Source organism: Haemaphysalis longicornis, unplaced genomic scaffold, assembly GCF_048455015.1.
Source record: "Haemaphysalis longicornis isolate Haplotype H1 unplaced genomic scaffold, Haemaphysalis longicornis Haplotype H1 scaffold_7, whole genome shotgun sequence".
NCBI lineage: Eukaryota > Metazoa > Arthropoda > Arachnida > Ixodida > Ixodidae > Haemaphysalis > Haemaphysalis longicornis.
The window spans coordinates 61,346,514-61,362,675 of record NW_027526422.1 but is presented as its reverse complement, the minus strand read 5'-3'; the positions used below and the strand labels follow the sequence as shown (position 1 = coordinate 61,362,675).

Sequence of the window (16,162 nt, the reverse complement as noted above, 5' to 3'; positions counted from 1 at the left end):
AAGTTGGGCTAGTTGGCTCATAGTGACCATAACGAACAAGCAGCGCGAAAGAGACGGGACATAAAAAGAATGAACGACGACACGGCGCTGTGTCGTCCTCAATCCTTCTTATGTCCCTTTCGCGCTGCTTGTTCGTCATGGTCGGTAATACGTGACTGAAAATCGGTCCATTATGAATTTTATCGTCGGTGGAGCCAGTTCACTGTATGCGTATATTCACGACTTCCAAGCGCCTTTATCCCGCATCGGCCGAGACCATTATCCGCTCCCACATGTTCTTGTTTGATTCGCAAAGTAAGCTGTAAAAAAGTCTCTGTAAAAAAAGAGGTACAGTAAACGTTTATTAAAAATACATGCGCTTCCCAAAACAATGAGACGGCCCGCAAGAAGCGCAGCGTCTCTATCAGCACCACAAGTCAAAGAGCAGTACATAGACGCTTACCGCTTTTACAGAAACCTAGGAACGTGTTCCATCACAACTGGTAACTTAGATAAAATGTAAATGTCGTGGAAGCTTCTGGCGCTGGTTTCTGCTTTAGATACACGCAGTTTTTCTCGACAGGCCTCACGAGGCTTCCTGCTATCATCTCGTGTCGGGCGCGATAGTTCATTCCAGGCTGCCATTAATTGGGGCAACGTCGGCGCCTGTCAAGCCACTAATTAATGACTAGAAACAAACTTCACCAGTTTGCTCAAGGCGCGCGTGGCGGCTTCGAACGAACACTCATCTTGCTAGTTTTGAGGCAAAATCCTCAACACGTCGCCCGTCTCCAACGCCTTCGAAAATGTACGTCGAAAGCCACTCGTGCAGGCTGAGCACAAGGGGCAGTTGCTGCTCGGGCTATAGAAACTCACTATCAGTTCGCAGTATCACATCTGCCTGTGACAGCAAACACAACGCATAGTATAACCTTTCTGTTGGGGACGCAGTTTACGAATCAGAGTCCTTGTGCGGGGTCTTTCTACCCAAGTGAAATCGCGCAGGTGGCGCGTGTTTGCATTAGCTGTGAACAGCTCCACTCAACACGGAATTCATCCCGAGCGACGGTCATCGATTTCCGTCCAGTGGAGCACGTTCTTCACGGGCCTCCACCGGCACTGGGGACGCGCGCCGAGTTCGTCGAGTGCACAGAGGACAGGCTGGCCTGGCTGGTGACCGTGGAGACGGAGCTGACGGAGCTCGAGTTGCTGAGTTTGGCGCGGGCACCTTGGCGCACGTTGCAGAACAGCGACCGGTACAGGCAGAACGTCTTGCGGTTGCACACGAATGCGTAGAAGAGGAACAGGCCCTGCGGATACCATATACGATGGAGAACGTGCAAGGGGTCACTGTCTCACTAGATTTAGCATTCCGTATGCTCCGTCTGTGCCGTTCGCACCATGTTGACCGGGACCCGACTGCGCCTGCGCGCTCAGGCACGGCGAGGAGGAAACCCCCGACCTAACGAACTTGGGAGTATGGCGAGGGCCGGCCCGCGGAACTAATCTACCCTACCGGAACGAATTCGTAAGCGCCCAGTCGGGTCCCTGCCAGCATGGTACGAACAGAACAGAAGCAGCATACGGAATGCTGAAACTCTCTATTAGAGAGTTTTAGCAGTCCGTCTGTTCCGTCGTGTATGCATTTACCGTGTTGACCGGGACCCGTATGGGCACTTGTGCATTCGTCGCGAGGGGCATTAGTTCCGCGGACGGGCCTTCGCCATGTCCGCGCATTCGTCACGGTGGAGTGCACCTCCTCGCCCTTCCGCGCTCGCAGGCGCAGTCATGTCCCGGTCAACACGGTAACTACGTACATGACGGAACAGACGGACTGCTAAAACTCTCTATTTACTCATTCTGAAATGTTCCGGGCCGCGTATTTCCAAACGCTTCTCTGCACAGTGGCCCACGTGACATGTCTCTTTGCGCGATGCAGAACGTTAATTAACCGTGCTCATAAGCTGCACCCCCAACCTTTAAACATACCAAATCACCATTATTAACAAAAAAACAACGCGTAGAATTGAGTTTAGAAAAAAATTTGCAATAAAAAGTTAAAAAAAAAACAGAAGGTGTATCGATTCGGGTTCGAACCCAGGCTGCCACACAGCCTTTTTTTTTCTCATTATTCCCGGTCTTCGACAGTAATGAAAGACACCAGGTACAATGAAAATGAAAAATCGGCAGCAATGCCGCCATGCCTCCAACGGCCGGTGTCGTCTTTTAAAGTCCCCTAAGCGCAGTTAGGGTGGCAATTTTTGACAACCATTCTGGTCGAGAGTTTTTCGCTCTCTGAACTTCAACGAACTGTGCGACACTTCCCCGCAAATGCTGTCACGTTGGTCGCGCGTCTACATCACAATGAAGCCAGGCCATGCGCGAGCGCCAAATGCTGTACAGGCCTAACAACATTACACTGTTAAATGGCACACCGTCTTCTCTATCAAGCACAAAAAACGTACGCCGTGTGGGCTGAGTGGAGAACCTTTTTCAAGTGTCCTTTGGAGGACATCCCAAAGGAACACTGCGGCCCAGCAATGAAGAAAGACATGCTCCACAGTTTTGGGTTGTTCACAGATGGAGCTGACTGAGTCTTTGCTTCAGGTGACACTTTATTCGCTTCTCTCGTTTTAACACGTCTTGCCCAGGACCATTACTGTATAGTGTTCTATACAGTGGCACGGGGAAGACTATGTCACATACATCCTTACATAATTTCTTCCGAGTTACATTGGCCGGATATTGCATCAAAAAACGGGTTGCCAAAAATCGGAATGACCAAACATTTTCTTCAAAATATCCACAAACACCACCTGGCATGCAACTTGAAGAAACCACAAGTTCTGGAAAAGCACGCATTAACCGAACTTGCATTACAGTGCGCCGAGCAAAAACAAAAATCGCGTTACAAGCTGCCGTACAAACAGGTGAGTCAGCCCTAAACCACGATCACAGATTCGCCGGAACAAATTCGTCCTGCTTGATCGGTTATAAGGTGTAATGCGCCGACGCTACACAGACGATGAGGCGCGCCGTAGTGGAGGACTCCGGATTAATTTTGACCACATGGGGATCTTTAAAGTGCGCTGAAATAAAATTCGTCCTTACTGCTCCTCTCCCAAGTGCACCCCCACACAAAAAGAGCAAATACGCGATCCAGCTTCTGTGCATTCAAACGCGAACAATGCAATACTTGCATCACAAACCAAAGCTTCGCAACACAGAAAAGATTACGAGTCGAGGCTGCCGGGAGCCCAATTGTGGTCAATTTTTCCGCCCTCTCCTCAGTGCTTGCACTTGCCCCCGGAAGTAGGGCTCACTGTCGCGATAATATTGCAGTGGAGTTCCCAAATATTTTACTGGGGTGGTGACCCAAGTTACATTAGCAGAAGTCGCTGGCGTTGACAGCCATTCGGCGTGCCAAAACTTCCCCAATTAACCAGACTTCCCGTGACCTCACCAAAATGCTGCGCTATTTCCACGGCGAACACCACGCTTTCTTTGTTCGAACAAACAACGGCAATGTCTTCAGCATAGGCGAGCAGTTTGACCTGTCTCCTGCAGTTTAAATCCGCTAATTTTGCTATTATGAATTATGTGCAGGCACAGAGCTTCAATGTAAACACAAAACAATAAAGGACTGAGCAACTTGACGTGAAACAGTGCACCATACCCTCGGTCTCTTACCCGCTCGACTGCTGCAATGTCGCGGAGCGCCTGCACCGACATGGGCGCAAGGACTCCCCTACATGTGCATACTGTTCGAAACCAGAGGCACTGGAGCACCTATTCTGCTTCTGCCACCTCCACGCGGGACCGAGAGCAGTGCTCCACCTAGCGCTCCAGCGTCAGGGCCTTCCCTGCGCCGGCATATAGGACCTTCTGTTCCCGAAGGGGCCTGCGGCAGCCCAACGGGAAGTCTTCGCCCATCTGCTCGATTACCTGGATACAACCGGCCTCACGCAGCGGCTGTAGCCCGGACTGCAGTGACTTACTATGTGCCCGGACTAACAGTCCTATCAATTATTCTTTTTCCTCTCTTGATATCTTTCTCTGTTTCTCTCTCTACTTTATCCTTTCACTCCCCCTCTACTTCCCTTCCCCCGCTCTGGGTTGTATGCAGGTGAGCTCCCTGCCGAGCTCAAAAATATCCCCAGTTTCCTTCCTTTTCTTTTCCCACTGCTAGTTTTGATTTATGCACCAACGCGCCAGAATTGCCACGTCAATCGGCAGCGGTACTTCATCAGCTCCACGGCGCTGTGTGCGCTTGCCCAATGCCAACAACGGAGTGATGGGCGCCGCCCCAGCAACGTTTGCTGGTCTGATATACGGTAAATATACGGTCCCTTTTACTTGCCTGTCCAGAACAGTTCTTAAAGGTTCGTGTCACGGTACAGGACTGTTTTCGCAATAGAAATTCTCTGAAAAAAAAAAACAAAAAAACTAGGAGCTGCACTGGAGCTGATCTGGATCAGTTCAGCTACAGAGCAGCTGATCGTCTGGTCAGCTGGTCTGGAGCTGCGCCAGATCACCTGGTGCAGCTTTGAGCAGCCTAAAACGACAAATGGAAGACACCAACAGCTGAGCACGACTGGTACAATCCTGGTTTCTGCTATATACCTATACGTGGCCCTGCCGAGTATACTATTTGTCCAAACTGATTCGTCCTCCTGTTATCAAATGTTTTACTTTTCCTGCGGTGTCCCAAAACGTCCAGCGCGCGCGCCTGTGTCAGGACACAAAACAGCAGTTACACAAGGTACGGATAAACGCGACGCCGCCCAAGCTTTGCGCGTGCGTACGTGTCCTACCTGCAGCGTGTTGCACACGATGAAGAGGTACGTGAAAGCGGTCCTGGCTGCCTCGGAGCTGCGCACGAAGGCCGCGACGAAGCCGAACACCCAGGTCAGGCCCATGCCCGTGGCCATGCGGAGGTACGTACTGGCGGTCGCCGGACAGCTGCCGCTGTGGCGACGCAGAACGACTCCCGGCTTCTGCCTGTGCGGTCAGGACGGATTGGCCAGGGTGGCCCTCGGTTACCCGCGTACAGCATTGGAAAAGTCAGTTCTCTCCACAGTGTGACGACATGCTAACTCTACCAACTCTACCTCGGCGCCACAGAGGCCGAACGGCGGGCTCGTTTTAGCGGTTGCTCAATAGAATAACGGGGGTGTCAAAAGCGAACAAGAAGATGGCGCCCCGCTATACAGGACGTGTCTGGCCAGTACCCGCAGGCACCCCACAGGGGAATCTCTAAAGGGGTAAGCGGCGTTCCTATGACCCTTTGACGTCACGCGGTCGGCAGCGCTCGCTGCTCTCAACCGGCGTAAAGCGGGGAGTAAAGTCACGCGGCATTTGAGCGCTCGCTCACCCAAGCCGACGAAAAGGGTTGCAAAACGCCCGGAGCATAGCATGTGCTGACATTCATACGTTCGCCGAACAAAAGCAAGCGGTCGCTCTGTCACGTTATGGCCTAAATATCACAATAACTGTACTGTCATTACGAATCGCGTCGCGTGCTCGCCGAGGAACTTTTTAGAGGTTAGAGTAAGGTGGCTTTTAGCCCCGTTTATTTATTTTGTGCTGTCTTTAAACTTTCCATAAGTTTGCTGGAGCCGCTAATGTTCCCAGCTTTATCTTTCTGTTCTTTATTTATTGGGGGGCGGGGGTGAGGGAGGAGGCAGAATTTTTAAACGGGCTTGAGCTGGTTAGAAATGCGTGATCTTGAACGTCGCAAAAAAAAAAATTGTGGCATGATTACGCGCGGCTTGGCGTGAGTCGTAGTTGAACTTATTTACCCGTCACAAATAAAGTCAGCTTGAATGCATTGCTCATGAATACGGCTTAATAGTCAGGAGTGCATGCCACTTCTGCAAAGCAATTCCAAATGCAATATAAATAGCACCACTATTATGGTGTGTATACTTACTTGGTAACACTGTGCACGGAGCAGACCGTCAGGACGTAGAAGATGAAGTTCAGCAGCAGCAGAGCTGCCATGGGCACGGCGAAGAAGGTCAGCGCAGACAGCTTGTTCACGATCCAGCAGACGCCAAAGAGTCCGTACGACGGGGACAGCGGCGTGTCGAAGTAGTCCAGTGCCACGCAAGTGCCCACGATGACCAGGGGCGCGCCAAAGGCGTACGCCATGTAGGACGGCAGGTGGCGGGACACCTCCCGCACTCCTCCCATGGCCGTCCGACTCGTCCTGAACGTCTTGTAGAGGTCGTAGGCGAGGACGTTCATCCAGAAGAACGAGTTGATGACGGTATAGTGGCACACGATAGCGGCCGCTCGGCAAGACATGCCCTGCACAGACTGCCGCTGACTAAGCAGGAAGGTGAACTGCATGATGAACAGCGAGCCAGTCAGAAAAATTATGTTCCAGCCGGGAAGGTTTCGGAGCTCGGAGAACAGCGAATAGGTGACCAGCACGAGTGCGAGTGACACGATGGAGATGACGCTGAGGACGAGGCTGACGAGTGCCAAGATGGGGCCGTCGAAGAGCTGGCCCTGGTGGCTCAGTCCCTGACGAAGTTCGTCCAGACACAGACGCACCCTCCCGTTGGGCATGAGCACGTAGTGGCGGCAGAAAACAGAGAGGGACCCCTGCCCTACGTACAGCACGAGCGTGTTGTTCTCGAATACATCTACCTGAGTCAGGTTGAACTCGACCCGGGGGCAGGACCTTGGTAAGCCCGTTCCGCGGTCGCATACGACCACAATGCTGTTGGTTGTCATGTTGGCCTTCTCATCACCGGTGACCCGGACTAGGACGTTGGCCACAAACTCCCCGGTCCGGAACGTCCGCCCCGTCTTATTCACGTAAACTTTGCCAATTGCTGTGCTGTTCTCGCTCTTTGGCAAGAACGTAAACTCGTCGTTCCAGTACTCCCTCAATACGCCGCCTGCCTGCTCCCCGCACCAGTCGTCCAGGACGAGTGGTATCGACAGAACACTGCTCACTTCGGCCGTCGCATTCAGCTCCTCGAAGAACATCGAACTGAGGCTGAAGCTGCTCGCTATTGATTCAATGATGGCGTTTATGGACGGTTCGATGTCTTCTTTGGGGGACTCGTAGAGGTCGAAATGCGTGATCAGCGTAGCAGGGGTTCCGCTGCTATTGGTGGACTCGAGACTGTCCGTCTCTTCCAAGCCGTAGCCGTTTTCGTGAATGAGAAGAACGCTATTCGAGGTTTCGAGGTACTCTCGCACATGTTCGGGGTCCCACACGATAGAAACTTCCATGTTTTTTATGCGCTCCGCCGAAATGTTGTAGTACTTTACAATACTGTTGGACAGAGACTGTTTCAGATTCTCCATTCGGATTTCGTTGGCATGGTCTAGGCTAAGATTCATCACGACCGTGATTCGAGTGTAGTTGATGCTTCTAACACTGAACAAGGACGTGTTGGTCACAATGCGTCCCGTGCTTTCCTTGGGTTTCTGTATGCACTTCGAATCGACGAGAGTAAACTGAGTGCCACAGTATATTTGCCGGCAAAGCTCGGCAAAAGGGTCCCAGATGAAGTTTTCTTGACAGCGCTCCTCGTTGTGAAGCATCGTCTCTTTAGTTTCCGAGGAAAACTTGTACTTTTCCACGCCATCGAGACCGAAGTTGAGGACAATAGAAAAAGCCGCAGGAATGTCGTCCGCGACTTCGGAGCTTTTTTCCCGCGTATCCTGGAACAGGCTGTTTGCCATCTCTTTTTGGCTGTACGTCGTCAAACCACCAGGACAGCGAAGATCAGGGACGTCACCATTGCACAGTGCGCAGTAGGCGTTCCTGTAGAGCCTACGTTTCCGACCTGGCCTGAGGAACGACCTCACTGGGCCCTGGAATGACGCGCACAGGCTGTTCAAGCTTCGTTCACCGAACAGGGTTCCTTTCGTCCCACACGTGTCCACAGCCTTCACGCACGTCCTGACGAAGGGTCCCGTTGAATGGTTGCCACTTTCGGCTTCGGAGTTGTCAACTAGGACAAGCGGCATAGCGCTGGTGGCGCCATTGCAGCGAGCACGGGCAGCATTGGCGTACACAATGCCGTCTTCGCCCAAGACTTTTACGTCGTCGTCTTCGTCGCTGTTAATGTCCGCGCCATGCGGGCACGTAGACACGAAGAGGAAAGACTGGTCGAGGTAGGAGTCGGGATCGTAGATGCATGGAGGTCGTTGCGCTGGAGGGTTGTCGAGGACGTCTATCGAGCAGTGTTCTTGGACGTCGACGCAACAGTCGCCGTACTTGACGCATGACTGGTCACAGTGACAGGTGTAGTCCACGTCGTCAGCGGTCTCTCCGCATCGATTCCTGCACGAGTCAGTTTGGGAGCACCTCGGCGGAAAGAGGCCGCTGGCGCAGTCGTTAGGGGTATCAGTTCCGTTGGCCAGAAACGCTGAGGCCTCATGTCTGGTTTCCAAAATGTCTCCGTGACACGCGTTTGAACCAATCGGGCAGCAAACGACATGATTCCACAAACTTGCACAGGTCAACAGCACAGCCAACTTTACCCCCACCGGCTTCTCCAGCAAGTACTCACCCGTTCTTGTCGTGGACGGCGGTTTTATCCGCATTTCTGTCTGCGTCGCGTCGAAGGGCGCTATATTTTCGCTTATCCGTGTCTTCTGGATGTTGTAAAAGAAGTCCCAGGCGACACATCTGCCGAATTAACGTAGCCCGTTGTTTCGCCTTCCTTAGTGAGGAATCTGGGAAGGTGGGCTCCCACCTCACGGAGGGTGCTGGTCGCTGGCTGTCTTGCACATTGCCTTAAAACAGAAATTTAAGCATGATTAACATAGACAATGGGGCTCATCACTCTGCTGATCTCTGACAATGCGGCACTGTCACGTACAGCAGCTTTCTCAGTTATTCGATTATCACTTGCTACCAAAAATCGCCTCGCGCCGTATAACCGTCATATACTTTTAGCCTGCGTTTTTTTTCTGTTTAGTTTGTGGTGCTTTTGCTTGGCCCTGCACGGAATGGACGCCTACCGCCCTAGTGGCTTATCAGCGGTCGTGGCAGGTGTTCAAGGAAGCCGCGCCGCGAAGGCGCTAATGCTGCCACTTAATAGAGGCGCTGCCCACGAGAGCCGCTACCGATAAATTTATGCGCGTTTGATAAGGAGGCGTGCACTTGGCCCAGTTTCGGACGTATAGGCTTCCGCCCTTTTGAGCGATGAAAGCTCTCAGTCTATCGTAGTCTGACTGCGTGCTTGGCGCGAAAAGGGTGGTTCGCTTATTTAGCACCAAGTGAAGGGTCATTCAGGTATGCGACGCGTACAGTGCAAATATGAACTTTGCGCAACAGAGGGTGCAACAGCCGCAAAAAGCAAGAACAATACGCAGTCGGCGGTTCTTTAACCATGCTGAGTTTCGTATAAAAAAGGTGGGCATTTTTTTTCTCTGCAACGTTGGCTTCGCTATTCTTCCGTCTGTAACTTAGGGTGTCTACCTTCCTACTAGCAAAATGCGGGGCACGATGTTGAAGGGAAGGGGAAGGGTCGAAAAACTTGACACAGCTGAGAAATTAGCTACAATAATTATTTTATAACTTTCGGAGAGATTTTTTTTTTTTTTGCAACATGGACGTATACTGTACATCAGTAAAAGAACTCCGCCTAATGTTTGCATAATGATGTGCTGTGGACACTTGTGCGTGTATCTTCATTTGCAAGTGTTCAAGTGACAATGCAAAACATCTATGTGTTTCCCTAAGAAAGCTTTCATCGCTTAGCCGCATGCTTTGTATGCCGCCCCGTGTTCCAGGGGGCCAGGTCCTCTCAAGCTGTTTCCACAGCTTTTAACTGTCCTCCTGGTAACATTTTATGGTTGCGGAATAAATTTCAATTTCAATTTCAATTTCAACATGGAGGGTCTGCAATACTGTATTCATCCGCGCAAGTGAATATCTCCTATCTGGCAATGCCGCCAAAGGCAAAGGTGGGCCTGTGACTGCTCGCTCGATGTACTCCGCTGCAACTACTAGCCCGCCTCCCGTGTTCACATGACTCGTGTCACGACGCGGGCCACAATGGGTGGCCAATCACTCACTGGGCTTCCTTCTGGACTCGATGGTGTCCCTGCGTGCCATGAGTAATCGAACGCGCCACTCCCCAGTCATGGCAATGACGGCTCCCCAAGACATAATGTTGGGTTCTCCCCGTTGACGCACAGTACGTGGGATTGTACTTGCTGACCCCACGAGCGACCTCAGTATTATGCCGGACATTTGGAAGATTTTTGTATATCTCTTGCGGGACGCGGGACAATAGCCGTGAATGTGGGACAGTCCCGCGAGTCGCGTGAGGCGGAACGAGTGGTCACCCTGCTGTAGCTGGTTTTTGGTGGTTGGCGGTGCATATATCACGAAGAGACTTTTCCAACTTTATCCTTCGAGCAGAGCATTTTATCCATGGACAGCGCAGGTGGTGCAATAACTGGTAGTCAAGATGACAACACTGCGCATGCTCAGTAAAATCGAGGAAAGCCATTAATCTTGTGAATTTTTAATTAACGAGAATACGTATAAGACAATATGGTAGAAAAGAGTGTTGTATAAAGCTTGTCTGTATTGCGGAGCAGAACACAAGGACCGTTACACGATTTAAATTTCCATAGAGGTGAAGAAAACGCCCCGGAATCCGTTATTTACAAAAAAAATACAACCTAGACTTGCCTGAGTATTCCTAGGTGCGGGCCAGTTAAGTTCAGTTTAGAGACACAATTAAGAGACATTACAAGCGAAGCAACTGGGTGCACATTCGTTCAGTTTTAAGTTATGGTTTAACGCCCCAGTGCGCACTGTACGCTTGCCCCTCTGTCCTTCTCTTTCCACGAAAGCGACGTTAAACCCCCCGACAGGAGGCCTGTCAGGGTTTGATAGCTGCTCGACACCTTGCATCTAAATGCTTCCATAAGTACGTGCATACGTGCATACATACGGGCGTATGTATGTATGCATGTATGCATGTTTGTATGTATGCACGTATGATGTATGTATGTATGTATGTATGTATGTATGTATGTATGTATGTATGTATGTATGTATGTATGTATGTATGTATGTATGTATGTATGTATGTGTGTATGTATGTATGTATGCATGTATGTATGTATGTATGTATGTATGTATGTATGTATGTATGTATGTATGTATGTATGTATGTATGTATGTATGTGTGTATGTATGTATGTGTACGTATGTATGTATGTATGTATGTACGTATGTACGTATGTATGGATGTATTGTGCATGTATGTATGTATGCATGTATGTATGTATGTGTACGTATGTATGCATGTGTGTACGTATGCATGTATGTATGCACGCATGCGTGTGCGTACACATGTGTATGTATCCCTGTTGGAACCCACGCACATGCGTACATTGCAATTTGCGCAGCAACTCAACTGTCTCAACAAAGAGGTGTAACTTGATTTCTTGGCAAAACATGTTATCGCGCCCCCATCGTTCATACGCATGCGCTTTTTGTCAAACGTCTTAACAGCCAAATAGCCTGTCACCAATAGAGACAAGAATGCAAAAAAAAAATATTCCCACTTTTTTTTTTTTTGCTTGTGCTTCGTTTAACGCAAATTTTGAACACGAAGCGATAAGACTAACGAGAGGTGGAACACTGTCAAAACCCGCATGCAAACTTCGCTCGTTACGGCACCCTGTTGCTCGAAACAAAAACACACTTCGCGCCAAAGAAAAAAGAAAGGTATCGGGATCGAGTAACGGGGGCCGACCAACCTGATCGAGTGGATCCTCCCCGATTTTCCAGGAACGAGATTATCCGCTGACAGCCTGGTAATCCCCGCTTGAGAACCGCCCGTACGCGCGAGCTTCTGCGCAGCCCGGCCTGTTCGGAGGGCGCGAGAGAGGGAGACAATCCCGCCTGTCGAGCCTGTCAGCTGTGAGCGTTCCCAGGTGGCGGCGGAGGAGTCGCCCGTGGCTGCTCTCTGCCCCGCGACTTCACTGACTTGCGTGTCGAAGCGACTGGAGCTGAAGTGTCGCGATTTCACGCAGGCGACAGAACAGTTTTTGCAGGATTGGAAGGTATAGGAGAGTGCGGGAAGTTTGGTTATCTGTTTATTTGTTCATTTGTTCATTTACTAGCTTGCTTACTTGCTTACGATTTTATATTTAGTGGTGTGACAATGTTAGAACTACTCAGCGGAAGCGGAATATTTTCGTTGTTCAAATTGTATGAGCTTCAGGACTGTTGATTGACTGATTGTAGGGTTTAACGCGCCGACGCAACGCAGGCGATAAGGCGTGCTGTAGTGGAGGGCTCCGGATCAATTTTGACCGCCTGGGGATCTTTAACGTGCGCCGAAATCTCGTACACACGGGCGTTTTTGCTTTTCGCCTCCATCAGAAAAGCGGCCGCCACGGCCGGGAATCGAGCCCGCGACCTCGTGCTCAGCAGCGCAACGCCTTAGCCACTGAGCCACCCGGTGGTGCGCGTGCTTCAGGACTGTTATTCTGTTCTTCGAGGCATTATGTCATGACGGAATATTAGAGCGTGTTGATGGCGATTAGGGCACGCTCGAGTATTTTTTTCTGTGTATTCATTTCTTTTTTGCACAGAGGAAGCGATTACATGACAACGATGTGTGTCAGCATAGAACGTGGTGATGTGAACTTTATTGTACCTAATTTCCCGAGCAGTAGCACCTACATTTCACATTATAATGCCGGATGTCCTTTTCTTGCCGGCCTTGGTTAGATGCCGGCCCGCTGAGCACACTTCGCAAATGTACTTCGGCTTGTAAATGGAACCTTCTTTGAAGGCTGGGAACAACGGTCTTGATTACGCCTTGTCTTCCTTGACATTTTTCACTTCCTATCGCATTTTAATAACGTAAAAAACACTCGCTGTTCAACGAAGGGATTCCCCATATATTCATACACCCATTTTTTTTTTGATGCCGCCATACTCGCATCCCTATTTATCTATTTGCTGGCATGGGGGTGCACTCAATTGAATGGGAACTGCAGCTGTCAGCCTGGCAGAACCATCTTAGGATACCCTTGCCTCTGCATGCGATGGGCCCTCTGTGCAACTTCCAGTTTCCGCGAGGCCTACAACAGCAAACGGAGGGTGTCATTCGCCGACTACGCCTGAATCTTCACTCCCAGTTTTCTGTTTAAGATAGGCTAGGTTGACTCGCCATTGTGTTCTGTGAAAGAAGACATACAGCACGTTTTGCGCTACTGCCTGCAGCGTTCACCTCAATGCGAAACAGCGAAAAGAACTCTTGTGCGACTGCTACGCTGAAGATCTTCAGAACTGCAAAATCACGCTGACGCGGTGCAAGGGACAAAGGCTCTTTTGACTTTTCTTGTGTGACTCAGGATTAGTCGAGGTTCTTTAACCTTGGGATCCTCAGATTTTTTCTGCTAGTGCTGTATATTTTTCTACGTTCAGAACTGTGTTCATTTTCTTCTCCCCCTTATTCATTGTTGCTGCGTGCTTCTTCCCCTTTTCTTTTCTTTTTTCGCCGCACTATGCTCATTCCACCTGAAGACGCAAGCCCAAAGTTTGGGGAGCTAACCTCTTCAGTAGTCATTAAAGCTTTCTCTCTCTCTCTCTCTATCCCCACACGATTACATACGTCGGGTGCGTGGGTGTTCAAACCAATCCCGCCCAATCCACCAATTTTAACCTGTTGTTTGAAGTTGCACTTTAGAGGATTTTGTTTCAAGGCGGTTGTTGCGATTGAAAACTACTTCAGGAAAAAAGTGCAGCACTTGTGAAAGCAACCGGTGCAACGTGTACTGAAAAAAAAAGCTAGGAAGATGATTGTAGAACACAAAATGTTTTGTTTCAAGGTGAAAGACCACGAAGGGGTGCTGAGAATTTCACCGTCAGCTGAAATCATTGTTGATGGAATTTTCTGGTTGACTAAACTATGTTTATTAGTGTATTTATTGCAACTGTTTATTGTTTTTAATCGATTGACTGAAATTATTTAGTTTATTACCCTTAATCAGGCCTTGTGCAATTTGTTTACGTGGTACGTGGTCACAGCCTAGCAATAGAAACTGTAGAGGCAGTAGAAGCTGACACTGCAGTCTACTATTGACCAGACCTCGGCTTAGTAAGTGCAGAACACTTTATGAGCTCACAATGTCATGCGACTGCCGGACCGAAGTAGAGCCCCACGGCCTGCCGTAACGGCTTCCCACAGAGGCTTCGCAAACCAAGCTGTTTATATAGTCATAACCGTTCGAAACTCCTGGGTCGCTGGCGCTTGTCATATATCTCCCGTTATTTTAGCGCAAAGAAAACTGCGGGTACATTTGAGGCAAAGTCTGTGTATACAAGCGGCAGTCCCCTCGTCCATTTATTTCGGAACGCCCGTTTGGTTGGTTTTTACGATAGTAAGCGAAAAAAGTGGCCGCCAAAAACGACGCGTTCCAAACTGCGCAGTAGGCGCCGGCACGTGCGAGATCCCGTTCGCGCTGTTCCAGGCTGGGGGGCCGCAAGTACTGCGAAGGCGGGAAATTTGAATTGCATTTGACAAATACGTTCAATTCATCGAGAGAGGAGTGAGACAGGGAGGCGGAGAGCCAGATGGGTGGTAGCAGTGAGCGGATAAACGGTGCCACAGCCCGTTATGGCGAGTCACTGTTGTGCACTTCCGACAGCTTTCACGTTGAGTGGAACGGCTTTAATTTTTTTTTCTTCGTAACAGCTGATCTCACGGACCAGAGCAGCAGCGACAGCTCGCGGCTTTCTGAATTTAGAAATGCCACCCACCCTTATGTTTTTTTTATTTATTTTTACTCGTTTCCACTAAACGTTTTATTCACTCAGTCGTCCTCGATTTAGAACTCAGCGAAAAAGCAGGTTGCGGTCCTCCCTCTCCCCTCAGCCTCCACTTCTATATTTTGTGACCGGATATGTTCCCTCACTCGCAAGAATTTCGTGAATGTGAACGTTTCTTCGCTTCTTTCCTGGGCCGTATTAACGCTGTGGAAGAGACTATAGCGTGCTGTATACTGGCCTGATCATGCTCACCTCGGTGAAGGACTTCCGGTTGAAAGCGTTGATTAACAGTGTGGTAGTGGCATCTGTTGCACGCGGAACAAAGCTTTCCTATAAATACTCTGGCCTGTGTACCGCGGCCTGCAGTCGGAGCGTTGCGTTTGAACAGTGTTCTGTAATTTAGGTAGAACTTCTTGACGTTAACATGAACTAACTGATGCTATATGCTAAGCACTTGAATTGAATTACGGCGTTCCTTTGCTTCGTACTATAGTGCTTCCTGATCATCATCATCATCATCATCATCATAATCATCATCATCATCATCATCATCATCAGCATCATCAAACAGCCTAGTAGGTTTAGTGCAGGACGAAGGCTTCTCCCATATATGGACCTCCAACCGCTCCTGTGATGCACTGTTCGAACACGAGTTAGGGTTCGGCGTCTTTACCTCCGAATTTACTTATTTTGCCTCTCCATCGAGTTATTGGCCTTCTCCTTCTCCTAGACCCGCCTCCCGGTATCCACTCGTTTAGCACCGATTGTCATTTCGCCTGACTACGTGGCCAGCCCAAATCCATTCTTTGTCTTTATTTGAACTGTCATATCCTCTACTCTGAGTTTGTTCTCTGATCCAGGAAGCTCGTTTCCACTCCCTTAACGTAACTCCTATCATTCTTCTTTCTATGGGCCCGCTGAGCCGTCCTAAGTTTGTTTTATGTTGCGTAGTAAGGCGCCGAGTTTCCGCTCCGTATGTCATCACTGGCAGGACGCATTGGTTGTATATTCTTTTTTTCGTTGATAGAGGTACCTTACTTTTTATTATTTGGGAGTGCTTGCCGAGTGAACTCCAGCCCATACGTATTCTGTACCGGGTTTCTTTCTTGTGGTTGGGATCAGCACAGGAAACCTGACTGAGGTAGTTATACTGTTCCAGGTGTTCTAGCATTTCGTTACGTACGCTGAACAGGGTGCTTTCGGCGTGCTCATTCATCATTGCTTAAGATTTATTCTTAATTATTTTAGTGGAGAAACTTCTTAGCGGCTGGGGCTGTTGGCGTCTCCTGTTGTCGTCGTAGTAATCGTCGTCTCATCTAGTCACGGAACTAAAACACCGGGATACTCGTTTACGCCTCGCGCTAGAACGTAACGCGTATTAAAAAAAAGAACATCGGGACA

The 16,162-nt window shown here is 49.7% G+C and overlaps 2 protein-coding genes across 2 annotated transcripts in view; one reads left to right on the top strand and one right to left on the bottom strand.

The window, feature by feature from the left end:
* Positions 1-316: 316 nt before the first annotated feature.
* On the bottom strand, positions 317-11,888 carry LOC144145796 (uncharacterized). The gene is made up of 4 exons (XM_077677536.1): positions 11,737-11,888; positions 5,912-8,745; positions 4,794-4,980; positions 317-1,289 (listed from the first exon to the last, which is right to left on the bottom strand). Exons 2-4 carry the CDS (start codon positions 8,551-8,553, stop codon positions 1,080-1,082), a joined length of 3,039 nt encoding a protein of 1,012 aa, XP_077533662.1. The 5' UTR covers positions 8,554-8,745; positions 11,737-11,888; the 3' UTR covers positions 317-1,079.
* LOC144145797 (uncharacterized) overlaps positions 8,754-16,162 on the top strand; it is a 21,082-nt gene continuing 13,673 nt past the window's right edge. The window contains exon 1 of the mRNA XM_077677537.1: positions 8,754-9,367. The gene's annotated coding sequence lies outside the window, so the exon portion shown is untranslated. The remainder of the gene's footprint in view (positions 9,368-16,162) is intronic.